Below are 18201 nucleotides of genomic sequence, written 5' to 3'. Positions count from 1 at the left end.
TTTTCTTTTTCTATTTCTTCTTCTTTTCTTTTTTTGATTTTATTCCCTTGCATCATCCCTCAAGTCCTGTAGTTTGATACAATAGAATCTAATCCGTTCTTTCATTGAGCAAAGGGTACGAAATAAAAATCATAAAATCATGCATTTCAATCTTAAAAAGTCTTTTTAGCTTTTAGCTTTTAATGTTCAACGAAACGGTCGACGGCCTGAGTTTAGGCATAAAAATGACATTACACGTTTACTCTGAGTTCTTATCTCTCAAGTCTCAACAACACAGATACTGCCGCATCAGTGAATTTAATACTTTTACATTCTGATTTTTATACAACCAAAAAATTCAATAAAATGACAACAAATACAAATCAAAATCAAAATCAAACCCAAAACTCTTTGTTTCGTGTATAAATAACGATCAACAGCCGAAAGGCTTGTCCATTTCCCGAGCTCATGAGGATCGCAATAATAATATAACTTGATTCTGTTTGACAAAGACAAACCTGCAGCCACAAGTGGAGCTCTCAATCCTGAATCATCTTGTTCTGAAGGTTCAACTGCAAATGCTGTAACATCTCCAAGAAGCTTGAATGAAACTCGGCAGGACTGTATTGGTCGTAGAAAATCAAAGTACATTGGCGTTCCGGCTCTAGCCTGCGGTAGTCAATATTCTGCAATAGTTACCATGTTATGTGGTACCTGGAGTGCGGGTACTTGGTAAGTACAACACAGCTTCAGAGATGTACCGTCTTATAAAAATGTTACTGATTCGTCCCAGATATCTGAATCTGAGGAAGGTGAATGTGCAACCCCAGGTTTTATTGCGCTGAAAGCATCTACACAGAATTCGGCAAACAAAGGCGACGAGGGTGGTAGATACTGTTCCAAGACGAGATCGTAGTCCGTCAATATCTCGGCCTCACTTGGGACCTGGAGAGAAAAAGGAGGTTTATCAGATGTAAAGCATCCAGCAGAAAACTGGAATTATGAATGAACAAAGAGTGAAAGCAATTAATACCTTGAATCTACTCATTTGGGGAGCTCTATCCAACCAGTTTCCAATATTTAGCTACTCAGAGCTCTGTGATGAGGTAAGCCCCAGTTCTTCTTTTTTTTTTTTTTTTGGTGTAAGCCCCAATTCTTTTGGCATGAATACATGGTTCACTTCAACTGCTCCTCCAAATGAAACACGTCAATCTAATAGTGCAAAGGGGTTTTCGTCTTCATCAACAGACAAAAGACTGAAGTCCATCCCTAAATTAACTGAAGCCGATCCAGGTCCCTGAAGACGTAATGTGACCCAAATAATGCAGCACCTAACAGGATTCTTAAAAGTAAATTTTACATGCCTAGGTAATTTATCAACGCTAGCCGACTTTTCTCGACTACAAATATGAAGAAGCTGTAATCAGGGATTGGACATCCCATTTTCCCATGGATGACTTTTCTTCCCAGTGTATTTTATTGCTGGCCCAGATTTGCACCTGCAATGGCAATAGGAAGCAACAGGCCTAAGAAATATATGAGCTTGGTAGCAAATCAGTAAGTAGAGAGCACTACAGGGAAGAAAATTGCAAAAATTGACTAAATGACACAGCACCTTGGACACACACATTCAATAAAGAAAGGGCCAGATAGTTCCAATTGTTTCTTCATTTTTACTAATGTGAAAGCTACAGTTTCTCTAGCAATTCTAAATTGGAGATTTGAAAATTGTTCCTCCAGATTAAAACTTCTTAGAATTGAAACTGAACTAATCTGACCTAAATTTTCATAGTTCTGTTTAATTATTGTGGTTCCTTTTCTTTCTTTCCCCTCAATTTCAAATTTGATTTCAGATCTTCACCACATTTGATGTGATCACTGTTAACATCAATCTTGGCTTCAGAATGATAAAAGGCAATCCAATAGAAACGTGATCTACAATCATAAATATCAAAGAGTGGACTACCTTATTACCCACAAAGGGAAGTTGGTTGAGGATTTAAAATTACAATTTACCAAAATATACATAAATGATGAGCAACAAAATTTTTCTTACTTGGTTTAACATCAGCAATTAATATAAGGGAAAGTTGATTATCAGAAAATACCCTACACGAAACTACATGCCCAGGCTATTTTATTTTCTTTGGCAATGGCACGACACGGGGACTCTTTCAATCATGTAAAAAGATGCCTTCCATTGCCATAGCATGGAGAACTTTTGCTGAGGTTATATGTTGATTCAGTGTTTGCTTATGAATATTCACAAGTTGAATGTTATTGGGCTTCATTACTAAGGTCACGTGGCTTATGACCAAATTTATTGAACAAGAAGGATATTTATTGTACTTACCATTGGAGTGTAGCCAGAGAATAGCCACAAGTACTAACAAGCAAGATAACCCCACTGACATCAGAATACCAAGAACAAAAACAAATTCAACAGTAGTAGTATTAGGAGGAGCTCTCCAATATGACTGCCTTAATCCAGAATTTAATGGAGCACGCAGTGACAAAACTGGGGTTGAATATTTTGCTGTTCCAACCTACAGTAGCAACAAGGAATCTAAAATAAACAATCATACCAAGATAAAAAAATTCCAATCAAGCAAACTTTGAAATTACTAGAGACGTGACTTGGTAGCACACAGATTGCACAAAACAATGCAAGAGCTTTTCCTTGTAATAGGTTTTTAGCTTCTCAAGGCATCCTCCATCACCTTACCTTAAAGATAATTAGCATATGGAACCCACTCAGGGTCCACAAAAATATCTCATCTGAAAATTAAACCAGACAAGGATTTCCATGGAAAAGTGGGAGGAATGTTCTGGTAATATATCATAAAGCATAAATGCTAAAATATATTTCTACAGATTCTAACCAGGAAAATAAGTTTAACCTAAAGAGGCAAAGGGAAAACATAATATGATGGTACAAACCAAGAACATACCAAGTGCAAAAAGATAGCAAATGGAAATTCAGCAAGTGATTCCTTCATTTATTGGATTTCACTGATACAAAATGAATCACCATATAATTGGTGAAGGACTTTGACAGCTTGCTCATTATTATAAGACTGAATCCTTTCAGAAAGATTATCCTTTAAGAAAGATCCAACAACCTCGTTCCAAGCATTATAAGCTGCATTTTCTGCAACAGCACTTCTTCCCAAGCTAGTCAAGACCCTAACATAGCCCAACATGCATCAAGCACAATCTCATGGCAGCATTGTTTACAGATTATGCCATCCAGTGATAGTGAACGACTGGTAAATACATCAACTTGGCTGCCATGGCTTGGTCCACCCTGACTTGAGAAGCCATTTTACGCCCCTTGATTTATAATTTGAAAACAGTAGAGATCCTATTCCTGCACAACAAACTTTGCAAACCTTTCTTCTGCATTGAGAATACAAAAAGGGGATTGTGAAGCTCCAACTGAAGACACAGTAAAGAAGGCACGAGCAGGCACCTTAGTTTCTGCACAAACATCACACCTGGCACCAGAACAACCCTCCCTGATTCTAGTAATATTCCAGAATTCTAAAACACTATCATCACTATTCTCAACGCCAATTGCACTGACAATATTTGTAGGAAAACTTGGCCAAGTAAAGCAAGAGTGCTTGCTAGTCTACATGGTCTTCCTATTTAAGATTCATCAAGCAATCCATTTGGATTTATAGAGGCAGGATCAGTTCCAATTGACAATAAAGCTCTATCCCTTTCAGCTACATTGCTTCCATAAAGTCTAGTTTCTTTTCCTGAAAATTTGCACAGAATCAGTCAGTCTTACACTTATGAGGTTGAATTTAATATGTGAAGACCTTTCCGTCGATCAATCATAAAAATACAGGCCAAAACAATCAATTCATCCTTTACATATTAATAGTTCCATGGATGATTAAAACCCAAGGAGCACCACTAAGTAGTATTAATCGCGTGGAGCCAGCAAATAATTCAACCAAGAAAAGTACAAATAAATTTCCAACAGAATATGTTTAGTCAGTGTCAAATCATCATAACAGGACTGATTAATAAGTTATATATTTTGCAAAGCAAAATTTGTTGAACTTCTAGAATTTACTCCATAAATACGATGAACCTGGTATGACATTAAAGTTGAAAACAACACAAGAAGAGCAGTACTACTGCAGGGCACTGCTAGCTGGAAATATTCCATCCTGTGTAGAAGAAGATTTTTTATCAGCTTCGACCCACCATGATATTCAACAACAGGTTGGTCCAAGAAATCAAGCAAGTAGCCCCTTCAGGTACAATATTTCTGGTCACTAACTCAGAAAGAGGATCAGAAAGCATGTCCCCTGCGGTCAAAAGGTCAACGCAAGGATTGTAAAACTGGTTGCACTAATGTTGACACATTTTCATTGGACAATTAAAACTGCATTTGTATCTGAATTTGACAAAAATGGATAGGTTTATTCCTCAACTTTTTGGCAAGCTCAATTAATCTAGCAACAGGTCCTTTATATTGAATACCTTACACCACAGAAAAGAAATTGCAAGGATATCTACCTGTAATGAAATAAACAATTGCGTTATCACCTACAAGCAGTTATAGCTAACCCACTCCACAAAGCTCATGGTTTAAAATACTTATTTCAGAATAAATGACATAGACACATCAATTAACATAATTCTGAAAAACAAAAAAAAATCTACCTCGCCAAGAGTTATGGAGCTTGTTCCCAAAACAGCAGGATCTAAGGTAACTGCCACAAGACGAGTACGAAAATCCAATTCTCCCTCTAATTCTTCAAAATCATACAACAGTGGAAGGTTTGATGCATCTTGATTATGCAGTCGCGCGCCAGCTCCAGTAATAGCCAAAACCTCAGCACTAACTGATCTTGGTAAAGGTATGAAGATGTTTCGCCCATTCCCACAAAGAGGTATAGAACCAACCAGTCAACAGAATCCTATAATTACAAATTTCAAGAAGTTATATGTTTGCATCTATTGTATATTTCTTGAAATATCTCAAAGAAACAACAAGAAAAAAAGTAATACTAGAAAGGTAATTACCGGGAATTTATCTCAGCATAGCTAATAATTCTATACACTTTTTTTTTTAATGTCTTTTTATGTATTTACACCTTTTTTGTTACATATTTATAAATCTGATGCCTCCCTGCAAAGTCTAAAACTTGTAGGACCAGCTAAATGGATTCTTTGACTTTGTACACACCAAGTCCAAGGGTATTCAGAATTTATTTTGAAAGATTTACATAAACTTCAAGCTGGATGTCATTTCCATCAATATCGCTTAGGACCAGGCATCATAGTACAAGAATTAAAAAAGCACAGGTTAACCAAGATAATACAATAGCTGCAAAGGCACAGATTAAGCATGACAAAGGCCATGTCATTTTCTAAGGCATCTCTGCTTTCCATAATGCAATCCATTTAACCGTACAATGACATAATTAATTGCGGTCACTGAAGTCAACCCTTCATACATCCATTCTACTATCAAGAGTTGAATATGCCAAAATTGCCAGCCAGATATATATGCTTCTCCCCTAAAGAGTTGTTCCTAAACATTAATAATTTTTGTCATTACCCCCCCCCCCCCCCCCCCCCAAAAAAAAAAAACTCAACTGCAACAAGTTCTCGAAGGTCACGACTTGAATAATAATCCTACCTGCAATGTTCAATCTGAAAGTTCTAGCAAAGTATTTCCTCATTAAAAATAACAAAATACCAAAACAACTTGAGATGCAACTGGTGACTCCAGACTCTTGGTGGACAGTCAAGTTCTCTAAGCTAGATGACAGAGAAGTTTTAAAAGAAGTTTCAAATCATCTTACTATGCAATAGTTGACTTCCAACCATTAGTGGTCAGCATCAGAAAGGAAAAGGACTTAGATGTAGCTCAGCTATGTCAATTGTCAAGAAAAGAAACAAAATAAGAATAATAAATAAAAGTATTTCTCACCATGAAAAGAGAAAAATAAAAAATTACCTTGATAAGCTGATATAGAAAGAAACGAGCAGATGAGTGGGGAATTGTGTAATCAGCTGTTTGGATCCTGATCAGAACATCAAGAAGAAGAAGAATCCATGAGATTTAATTTTTTAAAAAGAGAGAAATATAATTAAAACGTAATTGTAATTGGTTGGATATTTATTAACTACACATACCTGGGATTGGATTTCGTGAATTTAAACAGGATACAGTTGTCTCTGTGCTTTGGGATCTATCACATAATGGCAATCTATCCGGACACAAGGTATTTCGGCTATCAAGGACCAATATTGTCCTTTATCCTTCTCGAACCTTTCTTCAATCAACGGACATCCATAGATTTCTAGTCTCAAAAGTGAGGTAGGCAGGCCATTGTCTGGAAACTCCTGGAGCTTTGGACAACAACAGAGCTGAAGAGATTCAAGTGAAGTGAGGTTTTCAATTGAGGATATGCGTTCCAAATTAGGAAAATTCCAAATTGACAGATGCTTTAGAGAGGCAGGGAGTGCCTTTCCTGTATCTTTCTCCAGTGGAAATGACACCACGCTGCAACATTCTCCTCCAAATAGCGTGAGTTGTCTAAGAGAGGTGAATCTGTGCAATCCCAGGCCACGCTCCAATATCAATGATTTATAAATCTTCTCATAGTCAATACGAACTGAAGTAAGGTTGGTGGGAAAGCAATTCGCAGTGAAAGATCCTATGCTTGGACAATCTTGTATTAATAAGTATTGAAGAGATGTGAGATTGCGCAGGCCGTTGGGGAGGGCCTTCAGTTTCTCACAATTAAATATCTCAAGCATAGTCAGTTTACTAAAAGGCGCCAGCCCTTCTTCTGGAAAGGAAACAAGATTTGGACATTCATTTATCCTCAATAGTCGAAGATGGCGGGCCTTGTGCAAGTTATCGGGTAAAACTTTCAGATTTTGACAAATAAAAATTTCCATAGTTTCAAGAGATGTGTTGTCGTCCAACCCTTCTGCTATTGACTCCAGGTTTGAGCAACTAACAATATAAAGGTGCTTAAGAGCCTTAGATAGATTGCCTCTCAGTGACAAGAAAGCAAGCTTCGAGCAACGATCAACATAAATATTTTCAAGCGTGGCGGGTAGTTCGCTTTTTGACCATAAGGATGTCAGAGATGGACAATGAATAATCTGTAACTGCTCAAGAACAGAGGTGTACCCACCGCAACTATTGATGTCTAAAATTTGATCTTCATCTACCAAAGTCCTAAGACTGTTGCAATAGTAGACCCACAGCTTCTTAAGACTAGGAGGTAGCTGGGCCCTGGCGATGTATGACAGAGTATGACAACCAGAAATGATTAACTTTTCAAGCGGTGCTTTACCTTTGTGCATCAACGCATCCGGTAAAGCTTCCATTGAATCACAGTCTGAGATCTTCAAGTCCCGAAGTGAACTAAAGCTGAGTAATGCTTGTGGTAGCTTCACCAGTCTTGGGCAGCTGCTTAATTCCAGAACCTGAAGTCTGCATGGCAACCCTTGCTGTTGTTGGCCTTTTTCTTCCTCCTCCACCAAGGAAACAAGTTGGGGACAACGCGCAATCTTCAATTGGTGAAGGGAACCAATGTCTTGCAGTAATCCATGTCCTGCCCGCCATAAGCATGTTAGCTCTTCGTTGTTTTTAATTGACACTTCTTCTAAATTTGGTAACTCTTCCTGGAGTATCCCTCTTAGGAACACTCGATTTGACATATCATTTGTAACCTGTGAATTCTGTGGGCTGAGAACCATTGCACTTCTTCTCCACACCACTTTTTTACATCCAATTTCAAATTTGCAGAGAGTTGAAATGCTTGGAACCATCACTAGCAATTGTTCACATTCTTGAATGACAAGCCTCTCCAATGAAGGAAGACATTCTGGCAATCTTCCGACTAACTTAGAACATCTTACAATAGAGAGCTCTCGGAGCCAAGGAAAAGCTTCAACCTCTTGACCAAATCCATAGGGAATCCATTCTTCCCATTCTTGCATACCCTCAAAAGAAAGAGTCTCCAGAGATGGAAAAAACACTGAGCAATTGTTTCCGTAGAACTCTATGCCCACACTCTTCACTCCACCTATTTGACTTATAAAAAGATGTTTTAGAGCTGGTAGCTGTCCGATTGATGGCAAGGACGTGCACATGTTGCAATTTTCAAATCTAAGGAGCACCAAGTTTGAGAACATTGAATCACCTAACCAAATTGGAAATGTGGTACCACCATACCCTCTGACAGTGAGCTCTTCCAAATTTTTATGAGGTATCAGCAGGTCAAGCACGCGTGTTTCAATGTCCGGCTCCCTTGAATTGCCACTATAGCTTCCCCATTCCAGAACTAACAGATTAAGATTCCCTTTGCTGCTTAACTCAGCCTCAGCGTCACCAACATCTCTTAAGTTCTCCAATCTTGATATTTTAAGCTGACCCGAAAGACTGTCCAAAGGCTTCAACTCTCCTAGTCGAGAGCCAGTGTTTTCCCCAACAGCAAAATTACATAGTGTTTGGAGACAAGTCAACTTACCAATTCCTAGAGGCATTTCCTCTAAAAAATCTACATCTGAATTATTGAGATGACGCAGCTTGGTTAAATTTCCCATATCCGCACACAACTTTTTCATGCGATAACACTTTCGTAAGAGAAGTGTATGTAAATGAAAAAGTTTATTTACAGATTCAGGCAAGGTTTCAATTCTAGTTTCCGATAGGTCAAGCTGCTGTAAAAGCTTCAAATCACCAATTGAATTTGGTATCTCGAAGATGCAACACCCACGGAAAGATAAAACCCTTAAACGTGGTAGCTTTAGCAACATATGGACAATATTTTCAGACACAAAATAATGGCCATACGTCAACTTCATCAATAAAAAGGTTCGTAAATTTTCAGCAACAGGGAGGAACTCAAACCTTTTAATATAATTGTCCTTGCCGAGGTTGTACGAAAAATGACGAAGATTTTTGGAAAACATCTGTCGCTTATTACCATCCAACGTATCCTCCATTCTAAAATACGTTTGTCCTGCAGCCCATTGTGCAAGATCATTAAGGAGGTCATGCATGACAAATTTTGATGTATCCGCGGTTGATTGTTCGAAGAACGACCTTGCCAGCAGCTCTTGAAAATAATAGTGGCCTGACTCCTCCATCTTCGCCTCACTCGTATCTGGTGGCAACAAACTCTCAGCCATCCAGAGCAAGACTATCTCCCACTCATCAAATTCATAGTCCTTTGGAAACAAGAAACAATGCGTGAAGCATCGCTTTAAATGTGCAGGAAGATAATGGTAACTTACTTTAAGAGCTCGCATAATATCATCTCCTTCCTCAGATAGATCCCAGATCTTGTTATTCAGCACCTTTAGCCAGTCATGAGGGCTGTTTTTGCCGCGCAAGAGGCCGCCGAGAGTTTTCGCAGCGAGAGGCAAACCACAGCACTTCTTCGCTATTTCCTCACCGATTTCTTGCAACTGTTGGTGCTGGCTGAAACCTGTTGTCCCCAAGGAGTGTTGAGCAAACACACGCAGGCAGTCTTGATTTGTCAGCTTCTTCAATTTGAAACCAGTAGAACCAGTCCCCATCATGGAAGCTATATTTTGACTGCGAGTTGTAACAATAATCTTGTTTCCCGCTGCGCCGGCTACAAATGGAAGTCTTAGGTTGGTCCAGTCACTGTAATTCTCATTCCACATATCGTCCAGAACAAGAAAAAATTTCTTTCCCGAAAGTCCATCCCTGAGTTTAACTTGAAGAAAATTCAGATTATCATCAGCGTCAGGCTTCGCATGAATCGACTTGAGAATGGCTCTTGTCACTCTGACAGCATCGAAATCTTCTGAGACACATACCCAAGCTTTGAAGTCAAAATGGCTTTCCACCGTTGGGTCATTGTAGACAAGTTGGGCCAGAGCTGTCTTTCCCAGCCCTCCCATGCCTACAATAGGAATAACGGAGAATCTACCAGCAGAACTTAAATCATCTTTCAATAACAGCTCCACTATTGCTTTCTTCTCTTCTTCTCTGCCCTGTACTTCGGCTTCAATCACCAAACTGGTGGTCTCTGGACGACTGCTTAATTTGTTGGACTTTCGTCCTGAATTTTCTTTCAAATCCAGCAGGTCTTTCTGCGCTACGATGTCCTGGAATCTGCTAGTAATCTCCTCTATCCTCGCCGCCATCTTGGAATCGAACCTCACATTTTGCGGACTGAATTTAGTGCAGCAGGTAGGAATGAGCTTCCGCAAGTAACCTGCACGAGGTTGAACGAGATCGGCGGGTTCGAAAACGAACTTCCTCCGCAAAGCCTCAGCTGCAAACTCATCCAATTTGTCTTCCACGTCATAAGCTAAGCTCTCAAGTCCGCCCAGCCACGTCTTCACTGACTGCTTCGTTGTCTGCTGCTCAACGGCGTCGTCGAGCACCGCCCTGATCATCCCCAGTTTCTTCTTCCAATCCTTAAGAGCGGCTTGGATCTGTTCTTGGCGTGCGAACAGCTGAATCACATCTGATATCAACTTTTCAACCAACATCTCAATGGTGACAGTTAGAATGGTTTCTCCAACGATCGACATTTTTTTTTTTTTGGGAAGGACGACAAGAATTGACAGAAAATGACTATGAAAAAATGTTGGCAGAAAATTTCTACAGAAAAATGTGCTTGTTTTTGCGTGTCTTTTTTATTTTTGGTTGTTATTTTTTTTTGGGGGGGGGGGGGGGGGGGGGGGGGGGGGGGGTTTACAAGGAAAGGTATTAAGGAAAATTAAGTAGAGAAAATCAGCAAGGTTTTTCTCTCTGTGATTATGCTCAGTCACTCTCTTTCTGATTGATCTTAAATGGAACTTTGGGTGCCTGTTTGTTTCCCTAGTCACAAATTTTTAGCCCTCTGATTAGATTCAGGTCAACGGTTAAGATAAGCACTTCACAATAATTTTTAGACAAAAGTCAGGAAAGAAAATTGGTGGTCCCGGCGTCACACTCTCTATTCTCATTAATTAAAAGCTAAATTATGTCTGACGCAATGGAAATAGATCTAATCCAACGACCGAATATCTATGTATGATAAAATTAATCAGACGGCTAAAAGTTTCTGCATAAAGAATAAAGTTGTTGAACCCGATGCCAAAAATTGGTTGGCCTCCGCCCCCTCGTCCGTCAATCTTTATTTTCTTCAATGAAAAGCTGATTCCATTGAAATAAATCTTATCCAGTCTAAAAATTTATGTACGAAGAATAATTAATAAAGTTGTTAATCTCCAGATTTTTTTTTTAAAAAAAAAAGGGTTATTGAGTCTGCAGTCTGCTCCGAATCTAATACCATTAATGAACGTTATCTCCACCAGTGGGAATCAGTTAATATTTCAAAATCGTTGGGACTGGCAAAAAAAAAGAGGGGAGGGGCGGGGGGGCAAAAAAGAAGACATATAACAGAAAAGCAGATTCTAAAATAAATAGGATCATAAGATTCTTCATTAATTTCGCTTATGAGATTTATTGTTATTCAATACGGCATGCTGAAATAGTGCGGCAGTCCTTTATAAAATTTTCTTTCACATCCACTACTTATGAACGAGCGGAGAAAAAGAATAATACAAAAATACAAAAAGATAATTTTATTTTTCATGTGACATGTCACCGCCCCAGTAAAGGACAAGCCCGCAGGGAGGTTAGAAGTTGTATGGTGGTACCCCCAAGGTTTTGACCTGCGGCCTGCTTGCTCCTATTTCTACGTTCTGTTTTGTTTTTTTCTTAATAAAAACATTTTCCTAAAAGTTGACTTTTTCTTTCTTTTCTTTATTTCGAGGAAAAAGGACATTCAACCCCAACGTTTAAGAAAAAGAATAAAATTTTTTTTTATATTTTAAAAAAAACTTATAATTTTCTTTTCGTTAATAAACACCGCTTGTTTTAATAATAAATTTATTTTTAATTTTTAATTACTATTATACTTTTATAATAAAAAAGTAATATATTAATTTAAGATATATCACAATTAATAATTTTTTAAAAGCTTAAAATTGAGATACAATTATTTTTTTGTCAAAATTATTTACTATAAATTATACATTTCTAACAATAATAATATGGTTTTGATTCCTCAAAGAAAAAGGGTTTAATCAAATTTCGTTTTATTGGTAATAATCACATATGAAAGGTTTAATCATTAGAAATGTATAATTTATACTAAATAATTTTAGCAAAAATGTAATTATATCTCAATTTTTAGTTTTAAAAAAATATTAATTGTGACATGTCTCAAATCAATATATTAATTTATATTTATTATAAGCGTATAATAGTAATTAAAAATTAAAAATAAATTTACTGTTAAAACAAACGGTGTTTATTAACGGAAAGGGGGTTATAAGTCATTTTTAAAACGTTGAGGGGTTTTTTGTCCCTTTTCCTAAACGTTGGGAGGTTGAATGTCCTTTTCTTTTTTTTCGACAGGGAGCAGGTTGGTTAGAAGGCTTATGCTAGGACCCACACCGTTTTCATATTTTTTTTAAAAAAAAAATAATTTACAGTATTTATTTGTGGAATAGGAAAATGTGAATAATTGATCGTATTTCTTTATGTGTGTGTATCTATATATATGAGAATGAAACTAATGGAAATAATGAAATTCTTCTCATAGTTTTTAAAATTTGAAATTTGCCCTTTTTAAAAAATTAATAGTAATAATAATAGCGACATAATATCTTACTACTACGATAACGATAATAATAAATAGTAAAAGAACTAATAATAATGATAGTGATAATTAACAATTATAATAAAAATATAATGATAACTATCATAATAGTAAATATTATAACTAATTATTATATATAATGATAATAATAATAATTATTATTATAGTATTGTTATTACTAAAATAAAACCTCTATAAAATAATATTGCTACTTGCTAGGTCTAAGAAAAAAATATTATTTTAGAGAATTTATTTATTTATAAATTTTAATAATTTATTAATTTATTGATCAATGAATATTTATTAATTTAGAAACAGAATTTTGTTATTTTGTTTTTAGGAAGAGTTTTATCAATATTTTTACTTATATATAAACACATATCATACTTCCTCATGTCAACAATATCTCCTCCGATAACTACTATACATAATAGCATAGATGTAGTGATGGAATCACTCACTGATTCAACCAGATTATTAAAAGGATATTGGATAACTCTACTGATGACAATTACGATTCATATGATAATTGTGTTTTACCAAATGTTTCTACAAAAGAGGTCTTTCAAGCAATAATAATCTTAAATAACTACTTTCTAAAACATGAAAAAAAAAGTTATATATACACTAAATGTGGTGCATGCTCTACCAAAAAAAAAAAAAAATTAAGAGAGGAGATTGAATTCAATTTAGGAATATATATAAAAAAAAAAAGCAAACAACTCTATATGCATATATTTGCAAAGAGTTTAATTTAGATGATTGAAGTTGTAAGAAAAACAACATTATTTAATGTTATAAATTTATATTTTAGTAGTTATTAATTTTTATATTTAATTAATTATTAATTTATATTTTCATTGGGCCTTAATGAATTTTAAAAAAAATATTATCATATGCATTAAATGAAATTATTAATTTAATATAGTTCAAGTTGGGGCGGGAGAAGTGTGTTATTTACCCAAAGTTATTAATTTCTTAAATATTTATTTATCAAAAATTTATTGTATCATTAGTGCAATTATAATTATAACTTTAGGTTAAGAGACTTATAGCCCCGAAACTTTTAAGAAAAGAACAAGTTCATCTCTTTTATTTTAGAAAATCACTTCCATCTCTTACCGAAAAAAACAAATTTACCCTTTTATTTTTAGAAAAGAGCTTCCACACATGACACAACTTATAAGAAAAAATCATTGCATAGGTCAAAACTAGTTAAATATATCAGATTTAACGGTAGAAGTTAAATGGTCAGAGATGAGATGGTCCTTTGACAGTGGTACATTTAACTTTTTAAGCAAAATTTTGGCGGCATACGTTTTTTTTTATTTAAAAAAGCTGAAATTCGACATGCCATTATGGTAACTACCAATATGACCCACGTTGTATTCAAAGTGATAAACTCTAGACATCTCTTTTGTTAGCCAATAATAAAAAGGGTAATCTTTAATTGAATCATTATTTATAGAAAAAAAATTCAAAGACCAAAAGTTTATAAGATGAATCAATTAAATTTTTTTCAAATATAAATTTATGTCTTTCAGATTTTTCACCTAATTCTTTCGTCATAAAAATTAGTAAAAACGTTAATTTAAACATTAAAAGACAACTATATTCCCATATATATTATATTAGTGATTTAAAGTACAACTTTACCCTTAGACATTAATTTTTTTTTTTCAAGTATAAGAGCCTATTTACCAATTTGAGTAACTGGGAACAAAACTCTGCAACAATTTAAACAAAATCTTTAGTCAGTTTTTTTAAACTAATTCAAATATAGAGAGCACCATTAAAAAACATAACCATCATAACTCTTGGAATTACACATGAAAACGTAATTTCTTATCCATATAATTCCATCACATCTATAAAATATATGATGATTGTTAAACTAAATAACATGTATTGAATATAATATTAGAAAAACTACAATAACATTGTGTCTAAAAATGAAACTAAAAGTATGAAAGTCAATTAAATTGAAACTAACAAACACCATGACAACATTAAGGTAAACTGAAATGCAAGTTCAAGAAATAGCTATTTGTCTTCTAGATTCTATGATGGAGAATTAAATGCCAGCCCAAGGCGAATATTGTATTATTCTACTCCTTGTCGATAACATAAGTTTTTTATTTTAAGGTTGAGGTACAGCCCATAAAAGTTGTGTATGTTGTCCCACAAGTTGAGTGACATTGGTTAAAGTGTAATTCGCATCTTCAGAATTATTGCCAATTGTTTGTTCATTGACATCTACTTATTGAAATTGTGGGCTAATTCCATGCCGTCCAAAAATGAAAAAAAAAAAGACTTCAATTTCTTTTTATTAAAAACAATTAATCAATAGGATTTCACAATCAAATCAAACATGTATAGCTAGTGATGTCCTATTGGTTGCCTACACATCACTAGGATCACCAATTTATTAATTCATTTGATAACATGATGAATATATTTAAAAGAAATCCACTTGCATGAAAAGAAATCAGATATGTGCAGTTGATGAAGTGATATTGCTTGCCTGCACATTAACTAACCTTTTCTTTCTTTCTTTTCTTTTTTATTAATGAACATTAATTTAGGTTACTTGAGTTTACTTTAAACTATTGTTGGCTGTCAAAAATAAAGAATGAGAAGGTGCTTAATTATTTCTTTTAACTAAAATTTCCTTGACGTTGTTAATAATTTTAACGAAGAAATTAAGTTAAAGACTTGAATGACATAAATTTATACTTAGAGGGATTTAATTGATTCATTTTATAAATTTCTGGTCTCAGAAAACTTTTCTACAAATAATTACTCAATTAAAAATTACCTAATAAATATATCATCGGAAATACAAAGTCAAAATAGCTTTAAATATAAGAGTTGGACTATTGGCACCCGTCTGATCTCCTCATAAAATCCTTTTTTTAGTTATATTCATTTTATTTCAAAAAATGCTCATTTTTTATATACACTTTTCTAAATTTTCAATTTTCATTTGATTTTTTTTATTGTGAAAACTCATTATTGTGCTTTTTTTAATTATTTTCAATTTTATTATTACCTTACACACAAATTAAAAAATTATATGGGTGATAAGTTTTTTAATTTTAATTATTGGCTGAAAGAGGCCGACGATGAGGACGAGTGAAGAATGCAGTTGTACGCAGACTAAGTTGGAATATTCTAATAACAATAATTACGAGAGAATAGAAAGCATTGAAGAGGCCTCTCAAACCCAAGTCCAATTTTACAATTATACAGCATAAGTGCAGGCAATTGGAAGCAGCTAGCTACATGTTCACCGGCTTCAAGCGGTGCCTACATATATTTAAAAAGTGAGAGCTACTTGCTTGCATTCGGTGGCTGTTTGGTGGTTATATAAATGCAAAATTTTGACAGCTGCTTCATTTTATCAAATTTGAGCACTGAGAATGAATAAAGGAAACAGGAGAGAAATAAGAAAGTGGAGAAGATAAAAGAAAAGAAAAAGAAAAGAATAACGAAAAGAAAGAAGCCGAGAGTGGGAAAGGAGGAAAAGAAAGAAAATTAAAAAGTTGTGAGTGGAAAAGAATTTGAAAAGTGGAATTGAGGGAAATATTATTGGAAATAGAATTGGACAGTTAGATCTATATTAAGTGAGTCAGTGGGTAATAGATTTGTGAAATATAAGTAACTATGATTTAATTTACATCGTACGTATTAGTTTTTATATCAGTTCTAACAGTTAATTTTTGAACCTGCATTTTATGAGAAATTCAAGAATTTAGAAACCCACAGGAGCCTCAACGGACCCTCGAGTGAAACAAAATTTGTGAGTAGATACAATTGTTACCATTATGTATTCTATGAAGCATTTATGATTGATAATAAGATTTAATATCATGTTATTATTTTATATACACATATTATATTTTTAATTGAGTCAAGATATGTGATTGCCAATCACCATATATGTAGGCTTCTCTATAAGCTCTGTGCATTGTGTATTGAGAGTTAAATTACTTTACATGTAGGATGTAGTTAAATTTTGTTAGGTATTGAAAGGTTTTCTACCCTCTATTCATGCGATGATGATCCCGGTAAGTATTGAGAGTTATTTCCTCTGGGTATTATATGGTGCAGTTTTGTAATGAATGTATGATTTCCAAGTTTGTTGATGTATTGCATTCAGTGCAGAGTTACGTAAAATGATTATGTATATAGCCTAGTACACTACTTTATGGTAATTATTTGTGGAATGTGTTGAATTTGCATTAGTGGATTAAGTTAAGTTTTTGTTTTATCAGTGGGACAAATGTACGGCTAAGATGTAATTAGTTTTATTTATTTGTGTGGTGTGGATTAACCATGTATTAATATAAATAGAGGAGGGTGGAACACATCTCTACACACCTTCTCTTCTCTTCTTTCCCCTTAATTTATTTTTCTCATCTCTCTTTGTAATATATTATCAATCAATAAATTTAATTTTATTTCAATTTTAAAATTCTATTTTTTTAATTATGTGTTTTTCAATTTTAATAATTTTCTTTATTTCAAAAATGTTTAACTAAATATTCATACTTAGAAATATGATTTAATCAAATTTCATTTTTAATTTTATAAATTGAATCATTTTCTATTTAATTTTATCCATATTTTATATTTTGAAAATTTGATTTATTGTAGACAAATATAGGAATTTGGCACAATGAATTCTTAATATCTTAGTATAAAGTATGGTAAAATGGTATTTTAACTTAGTGTAGACAAGTTAAGTTTTGGCACATTAAGTTCTTAATGCATAATAAAATTAAAGGGAAAATTATTTTAATTTATAGAATTAATCTTTTGAGAAATAAAATAAAGAGAATTTGTTAAATTGTATTTATTACTAGGAGTGGATCCATAACCCTAACTAATTCAATTTTATAGTTTTTCTTAAATTAAATTGCATACTTTTAAATTTTATTTTTATTTGATTTGATAAACTTAAATAAACAAATTAATTATTTTTCTGTGGATCGACCTCGGACTCACCGAGTTATAATATAATAAGACACTTTTATACTTGTAAGTTAAAAATCACTTTTAAGTCATGTCAGTATTCTAAAACAAATCTAAGTTGATTACTTATGTCCATAACCTGGGGGTTTTTATTTGATTATAATTCTTGATCATCTTTTATTTATTTATTTTTCAATGAATGATAATAGTTTTTATAGCTACAAGACTTCGATCTTTGAAATTTCAAAATTTTAGCTAGCTTCGTTATTTTTTTTTCTTTTTGAGCTTTCAATTTTCTTGAATTAGTTTATTAATGCATAATTTATCAGGTTCGCTGAATAGTTATTGACAATATTAATAATACTTTGGTTCTGGTACTCATAGTAGATAACTTTTGATCCATTTTTCTAGCTCTAGAATTTATTAATTTTATTTGTTAACTCTTGATTATCTTCAAATACAGATCTTTTATCAAACAATTTATTAGAGACCACTATTGTGGGGCTTGTGGGATTGCTCTCAAAGATGATGGGGGTGATGTTTAGAAGAGGTTTTATTTCCA

The 18201-nt window shown here is 34.0% G+C and overlaps 1 protein-coding gene and 1 long non-coding RNA gene across 2 annotated transcripts; both read right to left on the bottom strand.

Annotated features, from left to right (window-relative positions):
- Positions 1-388: 388 nt before the first annotated feature.
- On the bottom strand, positions 389-2464 carry LOC112100123. Its single transcript, XR_002906441.1, has 3 exons — positions 2333-2464; positions 1013-1478; positions 389-924 (listed from the first exon to the last, which is right to left on the bottom strand). It is a non-coding gene; the product is annotated as an uncharacterized LOC112100123 (long non-coding RNA).
- Positions 2465-2504: 40 nt separating this feature from the next.
- On the bottom strand, positions 2505-10542 carry LOC112099818 (putative disease resistance protein RGA4). The gene is made up of 5 exons (XM_024187299.1): positions 6145-10542; positions 5966-6032; positions 4663-4919; positions 2931-3743; positions 2505-2525 (listed from the first exon to the last, which is right to left on the bottom strand). Exon 1 carries the CDS (start codon positions 10540-10542, stop codon positions 6166-6168), a length of 4377 nt encoding a protein of 1458 aa, XP_024043067.1. The 3' UTR covers positions 2505-2525; positions 2931-3743; positions 4663-4919; positions 5966-6032; positions 6145-6165.
- Positions 10543-18201: the final 7659 nt, after the last annotated feature.

The sequence above is a fragment of the Citrus clementina genome, unplaced genomic scaffold (assembly GCF_000493195.1).
Source record: "Citrus clementina cultivar Clemenules unplaced genomic scaffold, Citrus_clementina_v1.0 scaffold_3, whole genome shotgun sequence".
NCBI classification, from domain to species: Eukaryota; Viridiplantae; Streptophyta; class Magnoliopsida; order Sapindales; family Rutaceae; genus Citrus; species Citrus x clementina.
The sequence above is the reverse complement of the archived record's forward strand: the minus strand, read 5'-3'. Positions and strand labels throughout refer to the sequence as shown.

Coding starts and splice junctions, on each gene's coding strand:
- LOC112099818 (XM_024187299.1), bottom strand. CDS start 10,542: ATGTCGATCGTTGGAGAAACCATTCTAACTGTCACCATTGAGATGTTG.